The sequence below is a fragment of the Meleagris gallopavo genome, chromosome 3 (genome assembly GCF_905368555.1).
Source record: "Meleagris gallopavo chromosome 3, MGAL_WU_HG_1.1, whole genome shotgun sequence".
Lineage (NCBI taxonomy): Eukaryota > Metazoa > Chordata > Aves > Galliformes > Phasianidae > Meleagris > Meleagris gallopavo.
The window spans coordinates 77,209,754-77,227,379 of record NC_139406.1 but is presented as its reverse complement, the minus strand read 5'-3'; the positions used below and the strand labels follow the sequence as shown (position 1 = coordinate 77,227,379).

General features: G+C 42.8%; 1 protein-coding gene across 6 annotated transcripts in view; it reads left to right on the top strand.

Moving 5' to 3' along the window:
- The window catches only part of SYBU (syntabulin), a 42,185-nt gene that overhangs the window by 22,353 nt on the left and 2,206 nt on the right, over positions 1-17,626 (top strand). For 5 of the 6 annotated variants that reach the window (XM_085221581.1, XM_085221580.1, XM_085221579.1 and 2 more), the window contains 3 exons: positions 12,836-12,938; positions 15,316-15,519; positions 16,507-16,656. In XM_085221581.1, the coding sequence (XP_085077707.1) occupies positions 12,836-12,938; positions 15,316-15,519; positions 16,507-16,656 (457 nt within the window). The remainder of the gene's footprint in view (positions 1-12,835; positions 12,939-15,315; positions 15,520-16,506; positions 16,657-17,626) is intronic. The other variant, XM_085221584.1, reaches the window with a different exon arrangement.

The following is a 17,626-nucleotide window of genomic DNA, read 5'->3' as shown; positions in this document are numbered from 1 at the left end:
GTACTGGGCACAAATCTTTTACAATTAGATAGTTTACAGAGTTGCTGGGTTTGGAAGGGACCTCTGGAGATCCATGTAGTCCAACCCTCCTGCTAAAGCAAGTTCCCTGCAACAAGTCACACAGGAAACTGTGCAGGCAGGTTTTGAGTATCTCCAGAGAAGGAGACTCCGCAACTTTCTGGGCAGCCAGTTCCAGTGCCCTGTCACCTTCAAAGTAAAGAAGTTTTTCCTCATGTACCTAAGGTACTTCCTGTGTTCCTTTTGTGCCCATTGCCCCTTGTCCTGGCTCTGGGCATGACTGAAAAGATCCTGCCCCATCCACTTGTCACCCCCCTTTAAATACTGCTGAGATCCCCTCTAGTTCTTCTCCAGGCTAAACAGACTGAACTTTGTCTAGAAGTTCCCTTGTCTTTTTTGAACTGAGGAGTTCAGAAGTGGGCACAACTCCAAAAGTGGCCAAAAGGACAGAAGAGAGGAGGAGGATCACCTCCCTTTGACCTGCTGGCTGTGCTATTTTTATGGACCCCAGGACACCATTGGCATTCCTGGCCCCACAGACACACTGATAGCCAACCTATTGTCCACCAGGAAACCCGTGTCCTTCTCTGCAGAACTCCTCTTCATCAGGCCTGCCCCTAATCTGTACTGATGTCTCAGCTCTCCCAGATCTGTATCATCAGCAAGCTTGCTGAGGGTGCACTCTATCCCTTCATCCAGGACATTGATGAAGATGTTAAACAAGACTGGACCTCGCACCAGTCCTTGGGGAATGCCACTAGCTACAGGCCTCCAACCAGACTGCGCTGCTAAAGTCTTTCTAACAAAAGGAAAAAAAAAAATGACTGGAAAACCCTTTACTTAGTTGAGTGAAGGGAGAAGAAACTTTAAATGTGTTTGTGCCTCTTCGGAAGAATGGACTTGAGGACATAGAAGAAGAGGGCTGTCACACCAGACTGCAAGGAAAGGTGAGGAGCTGTACAGGCTTTTCCCAGGAAAGCTGTTCTACTTTGGATAATTTAGTAATTATTTTATTGGGAATTTGAAGCTGAGTTCCCAGCAGGCAAGCCATAACTTCTTTCTCTCTCTCTGGCCCATTAATTATCCCAGTATCACTCTAGATTTAGGTAAAGTGGGGCATCCACCTTCAAAGGGAGATTCTCACTCTAGCATAACCTGCAGGCTGGCTCTTGAAGTTTCTGCCTGTCTGTGGAAGTTCTGAGCTGCTGGATATACGAAGACCTATGCCAGCCAATCTTCTAGACTCAGATGCCTTTTGATAGAGTTACAGGTCTTGGGACATGTTTCTGTGTCTGGAAACAGTGTCTGAGTTCTTAGAATAAGAAATTCATGGAAGATGGCTGTAGCCTTTAATCGAGCAGGTTTTTTCACTCTTCTGCTAATCCAGAATGAAGTATGAACTGAAAAAAAAAGACATACTGATGCTACATACACTGCACTCTCTAAAGTATTTCTTTTAAAATATGTTTGAGGTCAAGCTTGAACATGATTTGCAATTAGCATATTTACTGCAGCAAATTGTCTACTCTTGGCTGTTTACTGTGGCTTTCAGCCTGCTTCACCTCCACAGAATGCATAAGAAAGAAGTCATTATAAGTCTTCCCTTAGGAGATTTTTTTTTTCATGCTCTGCTTTTAAATTTCAATCAATATTATTGATGTCAATGTTTAGAATAGCTTTCTAATTCCCCAGTTACACTAAAAGTATTCTGAGTATACTCCAGCTAAATTTTGTTATGCACAGCTCCCACAAAAAAACGGTTTTTATTTCAAGTCACTATTTGTGAAATAACATGCATCACAGACTGAATCCTATGTTGCTGCTACCTTGTTTTCTGTACAGTTTTCCAGCTGTATTTGTCCTCCCTTCATAAACACTGTTGCCAGTATTTCGTTTTATCTTTGAATATACAAATTGCATTTCCTTAATCTCCCTTCATAAACAGTGCCCTATAATCCTATTATCACTATTGTTGACCTTCTTTGGAATTCCTCCAGGTTATTAATGCCTTTATAATGAGAATCCTGGGATTTAAACTGTTTTCTGAGCAATGTTTATTAAAAAATTGATGGATTATTTTCCTTTTTATTTTCCTTTACATCCACTATTTCTTTTCAGTCTGGCATCTTATTATGTTGAAAGTGAAGCTATGCAAATAACTTTCATCACTGAAACCTTGTGGGATGATTCCCACAACCAGAATGTGGCTTTTGATGGCTGCAAGCTGTTCATAGGGGACAGGCGAGGGGGAAGGGGAAGAGGCATCGCCCTTTACATCGAGAGAGGAGTGGATTGTGCAGAGCTGTCCCTGAAGAATGGCCATGAATAGATCAAAAGCTTATGGGTGAGAGTTCGAGACTGAGGCAGCAAAGGGAGTCTTGTGGTTGGTCTCTACTACAGGTCATCTGATCAAGTGGAGCCTGTGGATAAAGCCTTCTTCCTTCAGCTGTAGGAGGTGTCATGTCTGCTGTCTCTCATCCTGTTGGGGGACTTCCACCACCCTGACATCTGCTGGAAAAGTACCATGGCAAGCTGTAGACAATCCAGGAGACTCCTGGAATGTATAAATAAATAAATTCCTGAGCCATGTAGTTGACAGTCCCACCAGGAGAGATGCAGTGCTGGACCTATTGTTCACAACTGAGAGGGAATTGATTGGTGACATCAGGAGTAGAGGCTGCCGGGGCTGTAGTGACCAGTGGAGTCACTGCTCTTGAGGACTATCAGACAGGCGGAGAGTAAAATCAGTAAGCTTAGTTTCAGGAAAGAGAACTTCTAACTCTTCAGGGTGTTAGTCAACAAAACCCCTTAGGAGTCTGTCTTCAAGGACAAGAGAGCGGAGCAGAGATGGCCAATAATTGAAGAAGTTTTCTTTAGGGCACAAGAATTCTCCATCCTCAGGTGTAGCAATTCAGGAAAGGAAAGCAAGAGATTGGCACAGCTGAACCAGGACCTGCTGGTCAAACCAAAGAGCAAGAAGAAAATTCTACGGGCAGTAGAAGCAGGGACAGGTAGCTTGGGAGGAGTGCAGAGATGCTGCTAAGCTGTGTAGGGATGGGGTCAGTAAGGCCAAGGCCCAGTCAGAACTGGACTTGACAAGGAGTGCAGAGAAGGATAAGAAAGGCTTCTACAGGTACATAAGTCAGAAGAGCAAAGTCCAGGAGGATGTACCTCTGTAGGCTAGTAACAGTGGACAAGGAGAAGGCTACGGTACTCAGTAACTTTTTTGCCTCAGTCTTCACTAGTGACTGCTCTACCCACAGCCCTCAAGCAAATGGTTCAGAAGGTGGGTATGGAGGGAGTGATGCTCCTACCACTGTAAGGGAAGATCAGGTTTACAACCACATGAGGAACCTGGATATACATAAGACTATGGGTCCCAAAGAGATGTATCCCAGTTTCCTGAGGGAATTGGCTGATGTAGTTGCCAAGCCACTCTTGATATTTGAAAAGTCATGGAAGTCAGGTGAAGTTCCTAATTACTGGAAAAAAGGCAATATAGCACCCATTTTTAAGAAAGGTGGAAAAGAAGACCCAGGGAACTACTGACCTGTCAGCCTCACCTCTGTGCCAGGGAAGATCATGGAGCAGATCATCATGGAAACTATGCTAAGACCTGTGGAAGAGAGGGATGCTATATGGGATAATCAGCATGGTTTCAGCAAGGATACTGCCCAACCAGCCTTGTTATTATACTGAGCTGAAGAAGAGCCTAGGAGAAAGGAGAAATGTATCTCCAGTCCCTATTCCAAAAAAATTTACCAGAATAAAGAGAAAAATAAAAACTAGCATAGCTGGGGGAGTGAATAGAAGTTGTCCATCCTTACTTAATTTTTTCACATCTATTCCAGGTGTGTAACATATCTGTAATATCCTGCAGAAGGCTCTGATGGAAATGGTGCACATTCATGCATGAATTGAGTTGGTTTTCCTTCTGGAGGTTGAACCGGGGAGCTGCAGACCCATTTGAATTTGCTGATGTAGCAAAGGGTTTTGAAGACAGGTGTCATAAATAGGGCTGGACGTTCCATCTCCATCCAGGTCTTGCTGCCGGATGCTGTGTGTACCTCTAGTGCTGGAGAAGGGTGCAACCAAGTTCAAAGCTGAGTCCTGCAGATCCCAGTTGAGTCCTTTGCCCACTGAAGTAAACAGCAGAAGTGAGCTTTCTTAGGATCACTTTCATAGGGACCCTGGTGTGTTTGGTGTACTGTGAAACACTCACCCCAGACACAAGGAACCATGGTATTCCTGAGCCAGGTATTGAGCTTCTGAGTGCTTTTGCAGCTGACCTACTTCTAGGCATACCTGGAAAGCACATCTGAGAGGCTTTGATGGCTGAAACAGATTCAATGGCAGGTGATATTTCCAGGGTAGGTGGCAGATAGAGACAAGGCCGTTCTGAAAAATCCCCTCCTGGAGCTGGGGACCTGGTGCTCTTTCATCAGTCTGGTCTCCACTTGCTGCAAGATGGGCATCACTTTCCTGAGGACTTTGAAGTGTGTCAACCTTAATGGAACCTAAAAAAAAAAAAAAACTTACTTTATGGTACCATTGTGTAACAAGTATTTAATGGAAATGAAAATTCTGCAGATACTGCTTTTTTTTTTTTTTTTTACTATTATGAACCTTATCTTTCTAACACATTGAAGCATTTCATTCTAAGTTTCCTGTTTCTCAGTTCTGATATTCTTCAAGTAATTCTAAGCTGTTAGCTTTCTGAATCTGGGAACTCATCAGGCTGTAACTCTTCGATGGAACTAGAAGAATACAGTGTGACCACAATCACTGAAGGATTAATAAGCTCAAAAGCACCTGCTTCACGTCTGTAATCAGTACTTCTCAGTGGTGAGCACTGGCAGAGAAAAAAAAGCCGCAACAGCAGTCATAACTTGAGATGTATTGCCTGCAGAACTAACTCAGCTTTATTAGTATAAAAATGATTGTTTAGGCAGCCAATGAATATATGGGGTAGGGTTTTACTGCTCTTTGCAGTGAATGACATTTGAACTCAATTTATTTTTGTAATCATTTCAATGTGCGTGCTTTGGTAAACATCTGATTATAGTATGATGAATTTTGCTTTTTATCTTTAAGACTGCAGAGTTGTTTAGTTTGTTTCCTCCCAGATATGTTTCTCATTCCAGCATTTGTCTCTTCCCTGCTGAAAACATGTCAAACTGGTTTAAAATGTTTTGTTTACATTAGAATGAAAACCATATGCCTGACATTAAGGGTGACTGTGCAAAAGCTTTCAGCCGAATCGGGTGTAGCACGTGAGCCCATGTATTTGCATGTTTCCTGTGGACACGTGCTTGTACAGTTAATTGCTGTAGACCCAGAAGCTTCTCTCCTCCTTGCCTATTGGAACCAGATTTAGAAGATGTGTGGAAAGGCCTTCTGAAAGCCCTTTGTTAAACTTCTGCCACAGCGTGACAGGAGGGCTGGGATGTTTTCCCAGTCTGTGATGGAGTTCACTCCCTTTCTGTGTACTGCTAAGTCATCCCTGCCAAAGATGACATTTTCCAGCTCCTAAAAATACATCTGACCAGCCTGTCCACTTCCTTTGAAACAAAGCAAATAGCACTGCCAGGTATAAAACAAAAGATTTCCTGAGATGACAGTACAGGCTTGTAAAAGATACTTGTATATAGGTGCCTTCACACACGCATCTATAAAACTGTCAAATGCAAGTTGAGTAGCACATTACATCGCTATCAGTATGTTTTTCAAACATCTCAATCTAGAGTGAAATCAGTGTAGCAAAGTGGCATCCCTGTGGTTTTGATCTCAAGAGCCTGTTTGTGTGAGAGGAAGGTAGGCTCCACAGACCATTCCCTTCTGCTCCACGAACACGTTCCCCTGACAAGGGACATTTTAGGCTGAGAAAAAATGTATGGGAGCCATTTTTAAGGTACTGTCAGAACATCTCAAAGTGCACATAGCAGCACAGAAAGTAATTAGATCAGGCAGATTTCTGTACGGAGGATCTGCTTAAGTTATATAAAGCAGAAAAAAAAAAAACTACTTGAAGTGCTTTTTATCAGTTCCAGCATTCTGTTGTAGCTGCTCTACAAATCTGTGAGTTAAAACCAACCATTGAGGAATACACAAGCTTTGATTGCAGTGATACACAAAATACACGATGGCTCTCTGCCAGTATCAGTAATTAGTTTGTAGTGACTGTGTTCTTGGAGAAGAGCTTGATTGATTGTGGTTTCACAGCATCCGCAAGTCACATTCTGTATTCATTTTGAGATCTGCAGTGCTTATAATTTGCATTAATGTAGTTCAGATTATTATCAAAACTACTGTATTTAGATGAGATCAGAAAACTGCATAATGAGATAAATTTTGATTATATTATTTGATAACAAATCTTCTTCTGAAGTCAAAAGATTAAGCCAGCAGGATGAGCAAAAATCAAGATGAATAATTAGTTTAGATCACACAAGCAGCAGTCTGAGTGGAAGGGATCATTTATAAAGTCAGGTTTAGATCCAAACAGAGGGAAGCAGGATCTGTGTTGCAGATTTTCCGTGAAGTCTTCTAGCTGGAACTGAGCTGGAATCTCCTCACCCAGGAGGTCTGAATGATTTAGAACTCACAGTGAGCATTTTGCTGCACAGTCTCTTCAGTCTGCAGAGGGACAGGGGAGAGGAGGCCTACTTTTTCCTTAGGATTGATGGTGCCACACGTTGCTGTGCCCATCTGGTTCTGAGCATGCAGCTCACAGCTCTGAGCTTGATGACTACAGTGCACACAGAGGGGTTAGTAAGGCACTAAAATCCAGGGCTCACAGCAGTGAGTGGGCGAGGAACACCTCCTGCAGGCCATAGGAAATGCCAGAGGAGGACCTGTCCTCCATATAGAGCCCTCTGGTCCTAATTTCACTTGTGTCGGTTGCTGGACTACCTCATATCTGTTCAGACATTTCATTCCTTTAAAACATGAACAGCCCTGGTGTTACAGCCGTATTTAGTGCCATATTTGAGAGGTTACCCAAAAGCATTTTCCTTGACCAGCTGGAGCTGAATGGAAAGGTTGGAATTCAGCGCCTTCCGTAGGTTAAAGGAGTTCAGATTCTCACTTCTCCTAAGAGATTCTGACGCTGCAGACTTCTGGTGGTCTTCATTTAGTTCAGCCTAAGTGCTAGGGAAGGGTATGAGACATGGGCAGAAGGAGAGGAAGCTGGACAGCTTGTGTCAGCCCAGGAGCAGACAGTATGGAGGGAGTCCATTGTCTGTTCCTAGCTCACAGCATTATATTTGCTCTTACCTCATCACACTGTGGTGTAAAATGGAGTCGTACGCCCAAGATAAAAAGTCTTTTTTGAAGTAATTGTCAAATAGGCAGTGAGACAAAGATCAGGGACTGGAAACAAAACCCACTGTCAGTTATGGGCCTAATGCTGCAGATCAAGCCTGATGCCCACTGCAACACATTGTCCCTGAGACAAGTCTTCTTTAAGGTTGCTATCGAAGAAAAGCCTGAAACACTTAAGTGAGACTTCATGACATGTTTCAAGCTTTTTTTGCTTTCTCTTCTCAGTGAATACTGGACAGTTCTTCCCCAGATTACCTGTGGTGTGTGAGGACAGCCTTACAGGAATTCCCCCATGTTAAACAGAAAGGACACAGCATCATCATTTCCTGGGCAGATACTGTTTATGTTGTTAGAGGTTAGAAATAGAGATGTAGCTGTGCTAAAGGTTTCAAGATAAAGGAAACCAAATGTCCTAGAACTTTTAAAAGAAGCATTATAACAGAAGGCCGTCTGCTTTTCCAGCTGCTACCAATGGCTCTGGTGGAGTTCTTGCACTCAGGCTCTATCTCTCCCCTGGAGTCTGCAAACCAAGCTGTCTACAGAGACAGCATTCCATCTATTTCTTTATTTGCTGCTGGTGAACATGTACACATATTTTGGTCCTATTGCAATTTAACAGTATATTCTTAAGGACAAGGAGGCTCAGCAAATTCAAGTGCTTTATGTTTTGAGGACTGTCTTTCAGCACTGTTTACAGCTCCACTTCACTGGGTGACCATGTGCAAGAATAGCACAGGGACTGGTCTATATGAAGAGACCATGTTAATAGAGTCAGTAAGAGATAAATTCTGCGTTTTCTGTATATTGACTGTGAAATAATAGTGAATTTCTAAGTCAAAGACACACACAGAAAAAACATTCTTATCTCATACTTATCCTGAGTTTTGAGAAGCTATTTCTACTCATCAGCTATCAATATTCCTGTCACAAATATTATTTCAACATTTTTCTTTCTTCTACTTTTTAATCTCGCTGAACTTTAAAATACACACAATAAAGTTTCAACAGTACTTTTAAGGGAAGATAAAGATTAATCCTAAAGCACAAGTAAAATGTTAATACAGAAGCCAGAGGAGTTTGGCCATCTGCAGTGATGTGAAGTAGCAGACTGGAATGCCATAGTCCAGGCATATATGTGGGCCTGCTGTGCTTCTGTGTAAGAAATGTACATGGTGAACCTGATAAACTGAACGTGCACGTGTTTGTATTTAAGTGGAATTGCCTATCCACTGATTCTTTTAATATTCAAGTTTTGCATTTCAATTTGGGTTTTCTTATCACAGCCAGAGAGTCCTACTCAACATGTCCATGTTTCTTTGTCAAAATTCAGATCCACTGGTAATGAAACAAAGTGGTACCTCTCAATCTTGATAGTGATAGGACAAGGGGGGATGATTTTAAACTGAGACAAGGGAGATTTAGGTTAGGTTAGGAAGCTTTTCGCACAGAGGGTGGTGACACACTGGAACAGGTTGCCCAAGGAGGTTGTGGATGTCCCATCCCTGGAGGCATTCAAGGCTGGGCTGGTGTGACTCTGGGCAGCCTGGTCTGCTGGCGACCCTGCACATAGCAGGGAGCTTGAAACTAGGTGGTCATTGTGGTCTTTTTGTATGCCATTCTATGATTCTGTGGTTCTATGATTCTATGATTCTATGATATACACGTATATATGCATGATGTGGTATTTCAGTACAGCGTACTGTCCTGTTGGAGTCTATATACAATATAACCTGCTCACTATAATGTATCTGTACAGTATAATGTATAATCCGTTCTGCCTGTAAGTGCTCTGAATGATCACTTTGCTTGATAGTTGTCCTGGCTGAGGCAGTAAATAGAGCAGGATTAATGGTGTGGAATTTCTACATGCCAAAATGTAGATGTGATGGCTACAGTGCACAAATAGGAAAAACTGGAGGCAGCATGCAGTTGGGTCAGTGCCACTGCCCATGGAGCAGTGCCGTGCTGGGTGCTGCACCATTTCATTCCTGCTCCTCACATACCTATCCTAGGTAGCCAGTTAGGACAAAAGACTGGTTTTGAGAAATGTCAGCTGCTTTCATGGTTAATGCTGCTTCTGGGGGTTATTCAGCTGCTTACATTCATGAGCTTTTGCAGTGACAGTCATGGAGCAGCCAGCAGGCTTCCCGAGGTCCTGTTGCTGTGGGAGATGGCTGTAGGAGGGATGAGAGGCTGTGCTCTGGCCCTGCCCGCGTTGCTGGTAGAGGGGGAGCATCTCTTTGTTAAGAACATTTGTAAAATGAAGTAATACTTTACTTAACCCAGAATAATATATTGCAGGTTAGGGGCAAATGCTTGTTATTTTACATAGCGGTGTCTACCAAGTAGAAGAAAATATTTTTAGGTCTCCTAGTAACATTACTGTCAATCTCTGTTACATGCAAAGCTGGCTTGAACATAACTAACACACTTGGAAACATTACTGACAGTGACCACTTTAGTTTATAAAAATGTTCTGAAAAATCTTATGAATATACATATGCCCGATTTTGAGCATAAGTAGTCTCAGCCCTAAGATCGTATACAGCTGTTATCAGAACTGGAGTCACAGAGGTTAATTCCTGTTTGCAGAACAGTTCCTGGTTTCAAATGCACTTCAATCTTTCAGAAACCTCAGTGGCTGCGTTTCCAGGCTCTGCTAAATCCTATCTGCGGTACCTGGCTTGGCAACCCTCCCCAGCACTGCGCTGCCAGCCAAGCGGGTCAGAGAGAGGCTATTATTAAACCTTGCTTCCTTGAGATGCTTTCAATAGCAAGATCTGATTATGGTGCGGGTTGCTTAATCGTAGATGAGCCCTGCAGGGCTCACGCTGTCTGTGCTGGGCTTTGGGAGCTGCTGGAGTCGGCGGGGGCACCAGTGTCTGGGGGGCCAGACATCGGAGGTATGGAATCCATGCAAGGGGTTTACCTGTTTGGGTCTGGTTGGCAAAAGCAGATTTGTGTGGTAGCAAGACAGTGCTGTGTGTGCTGTAATCTCTTAGATGGGAGTGCTTTGTCTATCAGGAAAGCTGCTGCAGCTTTGGCCATTATGTCCAGCAGTCATTTTACATCCCTAAGGAGAGGGTTACTGACATCTGTGTTTGTAGACATGATATAAATACTCCGTGGAACAAAGCAGGGTTGTGCTCTGCCTCCCTGCCCTTCCCTGTCTTTGCATTTGGTTTCAATTTGCTCCTGGCCATAGCGACTTGGGGCAGCCCAGGTCTGCTTATGAGGGATGCTGAGCTGGGCATGGGTTGATTAGAGGCCATAAAGTTGGGTCCCTGTGATAGCATTCTGGGCTGAGCTTTTTTGTGCTTTGAAGTTTCTCTGGAATGGGCTGGGTTGATCAAGCAGCACAGAGGAACAGAGGGAAGTTTACAGCCATCTGTAAGATCTACAGGTCCACCAGTTTTAAGAGCACAGAGTGACAGTCACCTCCCCTGTCCAGGCCCCCTGAGCCTCCTTGCCTGCTGCTTCCAGGCATGGTGCTTGCTGGGGCACAGTGCAGCTGCCCCAATGCAGGCTGCCCTCTGCTGAATGCTGCCCCTGCACGTTAACTTTATGGTGGGATGCTACAGAGCATTAAGCAGCACAAAGCTACATGTGCCTTGAATATCTCTTTAATTAGATAGAGGTCTTCTATATGAAAGCAGACAGGACATGAAATGTTTGTCCCTCTGATGATTGCCCTGAAGTGGTCTTCTGCCCTGTCATAGAATCACAGAATCATCACGGTTGAAAAAGACCTCTAAGATCAACAAGTGCAGTCATCAGCCCATCACACCATGCCCACTAAAGCATGTCCCTGCGTACCACATCTACACATTTCTTGAGTATCTCCAGGAATGGTGACTCCACCACCTGTGCCAGTACTCTTTCAGAGAAATTATTCCACATATCCAACCTGAACCTCCCCAATACAACTTAAGACCATTACCTATCATCCCATCCCTGTTACCCTGGGAAAAAGACCGACTCCCACCTCACCACAACCTCCTTTCAGGCAGTTGTAGAGAGCAGTGAGGTCCCTCCTGATGTCCTCCATACTGAACAATCCCAGTTTCCTCCTTCTCTCCCCATAAGACTTGTGCTCCAGACCCCTCACAGCTTCATTGCCCTTCCCAGGACACACTCCAGAGTCTTTCTTGTAGCAAAGGGCCTAAAACTGAACACAGCACTCAAGGTCCTCACATGAGTTCCCAGTAAATACTGAAGATGGACAGAGGGTTGTACCCAAGTTTCTGACACTCCTTTACTTCTGTGTGGGTACCAGGTACATAAACTTGATCTATAGCTTGGATGAAGAACAATAAAACCAGCTCAATCCTGCTGGATCTGAGTGTGTGGCAAAGGGATGTCACAGGAAGGGCAGCTTTCCTTGCTGGCCAGCTGATGTTTGAGACTGGATGTGCGAGTTGGAGCCACAAGTCATATGAATCCTGCCAGTCAGACTGTGTAACTGGGAAATTAAATCAATTAAATTAAATTAAAAATGGGATCCTAAGGCCATTAGGAATGGTTGTAGAATGTTTCATCCTGTTTCTGTGAAAAGATGCTCTGCCAGTGCCCTTCCAAGTGTACTTGGGGGCATAAGGTGTGTCTGTCAGCTTTGTTTAAGGCTGAAGGATCTGAGGACTTTATTTACCAACATGGGGATTGTAGCAACTGTAGCTGCATCTCCCCCTCGTGGAAACATACTTCAATGGCCATTTGAGTAACTGAAATAAATCCTAACTTCAGGGCTTTCTTCCGGATAAGAATACTTTGTTGATACTTTTAAGTACTGCTGACCTTAGAAAAATGAGGGCACTTTTCTCGTATACAAAAGGGCTTGGGAAATACAAGCTGTAATCCATAGAAAGTCAGTAATCAGATAGATTAACACTCAAGAAGCAGCTGAGAGCCATGCAATATTATTGGATTATTTTAAAGCCATTAGAACTGCCCTACTATGCTTCTGTACCACATGAAAACCCTGCATATGTTTATACATATACATACATATATACTCTGTAAGGCTTTATGTATTTATACCTATATACATATACATATATATCAATCAGCTCAGACTCCAAAATAGAAGCTGCTTTCCACATAGCAAATAGTATTTTCATATGGTTTAAGGCAATAGAAATCCGGTTACAATTGAATGCTTTTAATCACTGTGTTCTTGAAGAAGCCATGTAAGCAGCCTCATCATATCCTGATAGCTGTGAGGAAACAAGTTGCCATAACAGCCTAGTTCTACAATGGCTTCTGTAGAGTGAAGCAGTTCACATCCAAAGTTTTTTGTTGAAGTGCCAGTTCTGAAGAAATACTGAAAGTCTGGAACATATCCAGTGCTTGTCCTTGGGGATATTTGAAAATTTATGCAACTTCTAAAATTCACACAAATAGACAAAGGAAGGATGCTTGTGATTCATTGTTAGTTGAAAACAGTCTTTGAGTTACGATTTCCACCGTGTCTTTACTCTTCCCTTTTCCTTTCCAGGGAGTGAAGCTGATTTTAGCTCTTCAAGCAGCACAGGCAGTATTTCAGCTCCTGAAGTCCATATGTCTGCTGCTGGAAGTAAAAGATCTTCTTTTTCTCGCAAGTAAGCAAATTTTCCTGTATGTTTCAAATGCAGCTAGTACAAAGATGGACTACTATGTAGGGTCTCGCAGCTCATGCGTACAGTATCGCTGCTGTGAGTTTTAAAACAGTCTGGGTAGTACTGTGCTCTTGGGCAGCACTAACACTGATAGGAACTGAAGAAAGTTCAGATAGAAGAAAGACAAATTATTGTACTGGTTAGAACAAAAATTGTCAAAATGTCGGATCAGCCAACTGATACTGATTTTTATCTGTAACAAGTACTGGAGATTCAGGTAGGAAAGTCAGAAGAAACAGTGGCTGGAGTAGAGGAGGAAGCAACTGGGTGCACATCAGTTAACAGTAGTATTTTTAGCTGTTAACCTCAACCTTTCTGGTCAAGATCTTTGGTTTTTTGCTATGGTTTATCAGCTCAGCATGTAACTTTCCAGGTCTCGACCTTATTTTGTAGGAAGAAATCAACAATATTGTCTTTAATGCTCTTTTCCGAAACACTCTCATCCAGCCTTTATGTAAACAAAGCAATATGCAAATTGAAAAAATATAAATAGTCATCCATCTAAATGAACTTTTTGTTGAAAGATTTCTGTAAGTTTTCTCTGTATCATCTGTGAACGGCAAATAAGACAGCTTGTGAATACTGGGGTGTTGGATGGAGCAGTCAGTGCGCAATGTGCTCTGCCCACGCAGTCCCTGCTGCTGCACTTTTTTGAGTCGGTGGAAAGAGTTCAAATTGAAGAGACTTGTTTCCTGCCCTTTGTGGAGTCGCGGGAGTGGAGCTGGCAGGCAAACCGGTGCCAGCAGCAGGATACCCATATGCTGAAGTCATGCAGACTTCTCTGAGATTGCAGTGCTCCCCAGCATACAGAGATCAGCAGAGTGATGCTTAATGAACAGTTTCATATCTGTATCATGAGGTGGTTAGAAAAAGAAACAGTAGTTAAATTCTCTGTAGGTTACATCTAACAAGTCACTGGCTGAGGAAAAGAACCCTGCTGAGTGTAATATGAAGCTCTAAAGTGACCTTACTTTTCAGTAAGAACATGTAGAATTTCATGTATCATTGTGTATTTAAATATAACTTTAAATTAGACCATACTGGTGTATTTAAACAGATAGAAGTCCTCTGTAATAGTGCTCCTTCAAATGCACTGCTGTGTTATTACACAGAAGTTGATGCTGTGCTGTACGGAGTGGAAAGAGATGTTTCCTCTCTAACATGTTCTTTTTTAAATGTTTGAATAAACTCACTATGAAACATTTCAGTGTTGTCACAAACCACAGTCCTTCACTTTATTGTAAAATAATTATAAATTCACCCAAACCACAGCGCTGTGATGAAGGCTTGCAGCACAGCCAGTCAGCCATCTGTTCTTTATAAACTGTTCCATTTTCAGAGAAAGGAGGAAACCAATTCAGACAATTTTAAGAGATCTTGCTTCATAATTCTGTGGTATTTTAATTTTTACGTTCAAAACTTTCTTTTTTGCTGGCTTGATTTGCCTTTTTCCATATTTTTGAAACCTGCCTTCCACTGTAGTTCAGAAGAACAACTTCCAGTAGAGGGTGAAGGTAGCAGTGTAGGAAACTAAATCAACTAAACAAATGAGAAATGCACCTCTAAAAGCTGGCTCCAGTGACTCAGTTCTTTGGCAGTTACTGGAAAGTGCAGATACAAATTTTATTAAAGCACACATGAATAGCAGTTTTTTTAGTAAAGATGGGGAAAAGAAAGGTAAATATGTATGACAGAAACTGGAAGAAAGAAGAAACTGTGCTTTCTTTGTCTATTTTAATACTATTTCAGCCTGCTCTCACTACTATAGTCCAAACTATATCTAAGCAAATGAATAGTTGATAGTGGCAGCGAAATACCCTGTTTGCCAAAGGCACGGAAGAACAGTGGCTCAAAAAAATCTACCCTCACAATATGATCCCTTAGGCTGCTTGCTGAAAATCATGAGAGAAGTCTTACAACCCTCCACCAGCCTCCAAGGCCGGGCATCTCCACAGGCCCGGCAGAGGAAAGCTGAAAAGTGGTCCTTTTTGAACTAGTTGAGTTTTCAGTCTTCTAATTACTTAATGGAGTCAGAGGTTCAGGGAACACAGATGATGTGATGGAGTCATTGGAAACTACTGCAAACCGAGAAGATGCCAGAGGTTTCCCTACATCGCATTGTTCAAACAAGATCCTCACAGTCATCAAAAGAATATGCAGTGGCTGATGACATGAAGTCTTCCTTTTTTCCAAGCCACTCATAGTCATTTGTATGTTTTAGTGGTATCTCATAGACAACTTTGTATGTACAGTAAGACACATAATGGGTTGTGCTACGAGGATAATCCAGTATGATTTAACCATTTTGGTTCCTCTCCAGTCGTGGCCCTTATGGTCGGAATAGTGGATCCTCATCCTACAAGTCTGGAGCCAGCCCACCTGCTTCCCGTGAAAAGGACCATTTGTCAACACTCTGCAGAAGTCAGCAGAATCCTGTTAACATCCATCAGAATTATGGGGTTTCTTCTCCCAGTAGCAGTAACTCAGGCTCATACAAAGGAAGTGACACCAGCCCAATAATGAGGCAAGTGTTTATTTACTCACCCCAGTGTTCAGTGCTCTGACTTACCTTCTCTGCACTGGAACACACTGTCTGGATTGCTGAGCAAGTCATCTTGCTTCTCAGTGTAGGTGTGACTCCTCATATTGGTGGCTTGACAGTCACCAGGATGCTCCAACCTGTATTTTCCTACCACTGTAAAAGCTTTATTATTTCAGCACAGTGGAATTAGAGGTTACTCTCAGTCAGAGGCCTCTTGTGGTTGGTTTTTGCTCCAAGACAATCTCTTTAATGTGGTTTCATGCCACCAGTTCTAACGTGGATTTACTGGTTCTTTCACTGAAGGGTCCTTTTAATTTGATGAGAGTTGGGTGTGGTAGAATAGAAAATGTTATACACTCAGGCAGAAATTCATTCTGTCTAACCTTAGGCACCTGCCCAAGGAGTGCAGTTTCCTGAGCAGGAAAGAAAACAGATACCTGCCAGAAGATGCAGAGACTGAATTGCTGCCATTCTACTGCTCTCCCTTTCTCTCTCAGACAACTGAACAGTTCTAGCATAGTAGATACACACTTAAATCTAGATAGAGAGAATCTAGGTTTCAGTTTGTTCAATTTCGTAGCTCGCATTTGGATCTAAACTCAGTTTTTCCACTGGCTTGGCCATGTCTTTAGCTGAGTGCCATTGCCAGTGGTGTGGCTGTCTGCTCTTCAATGTTCCACCCATTTTAGATGAGGTGATGCCTGGATATTTCAAAAAGTTAAATAACTCTTGATATCATTTGCTGCAACCAGTCACAATAAACAGTAAATGCTTTGTGATAGCCGCATATCAGCAGTTTCTTCAAGTACTTGACTTTGCAGAGTGAGTCACTTGTGCTGACACTGAGAAGCCCCAGATGAATCAAGTGTAAACTCAGCTTTGTATCGGTCAGTGTTGTATTTCTTTTTTTGCTAAGAGTGAAGAACAGTAGGGGTGATGTTATGTGATGTTTTTTTTTTTTCTTTCCAGGCGATCGGGGAGATATTTGACTTGTGTTGATCACCACAGTGTTAAGTCACAAAATCCAGAGCAGTATTTGACTCCTCTGCAGCAAAAGGAAGTCACAGTACGGCATTTGAAAACAAAGCTGAAGGAATCTCAGAGCAAGCTTAAGGAAAGGTACATTTCATTTCAGAAACAGGAGTTACAAAGATTTATTCAGGAGCATTTGGGGATGGGAATCCTGAATATTTTACTGATTTCTTGACCTTGTGAAGTTTCAATTAATAAATTTAGAATATGATCGGTTTGGTATTTCATGTTTCCTAGTTTGCTCAGTAAACATGCACCATGCAGCATATATGTAAACATGGCTCTTCTCCCTTCTTTGAAATTGCCTGATGAAATGTTTTCAAGGGATTTTTTTATCAGTCTGATTTAGAATCAAGACCTTTTATATATAAAAGTTTTGTCCCTACAAATTCATATTACTTTAGTCTTCTATACTACCTCTGTCAGTGAAGTATGACTTCAAAATGTGCTCCTTCTTCTGTAATGAAAGAAAAGTTCTTGTACAAACCAATGTGCCCACTTGTGTTTTTCTTGCTTATATTGAATTTTTCTAAAGAGCTCTTTGTATTGATGCTGAGAAAAGAAATGACAATGTGCATTATACAGTAACAGATGGCATTTGATTAAAACTGGGCTTTGAGAGCTAAATATCCAGCACACGCAACCCAAGCGGGCACAAAGGGGCATTTGAATGGCCTCCCAGGCTGAGTCCTGTCGAACCCACAGTCCTGAGGGGGGCAGCCCAGCCTCTGCATCTTTGAGGAGTGCAGCTTTCCTGCTGCATCAGATCAGCGTCAGCTCTGGTTGTACACACAGAGCTGCTCGCAGGCACAGGCACTGCATGGCACATGCTTCCCAGGAGGCCATTTCTCAGTTCCTGTGGAGCAAGGCAGTAGGAGAGGTGCAGGTTCTGTGCTGATGGGATCTAACCTACAGACCATCGCTTGCGCCTCAAGATGTCAGGGGTTGTAGCACGACCCCCAAGCGTGCCACAGGTCTGCTGACTGTGTGGGGAGGTCAGTGCCCTCAGTCAGCAGCCAGTGAGTCTTGGCAGGCAACCTACAGCTCTCAGGAGTGG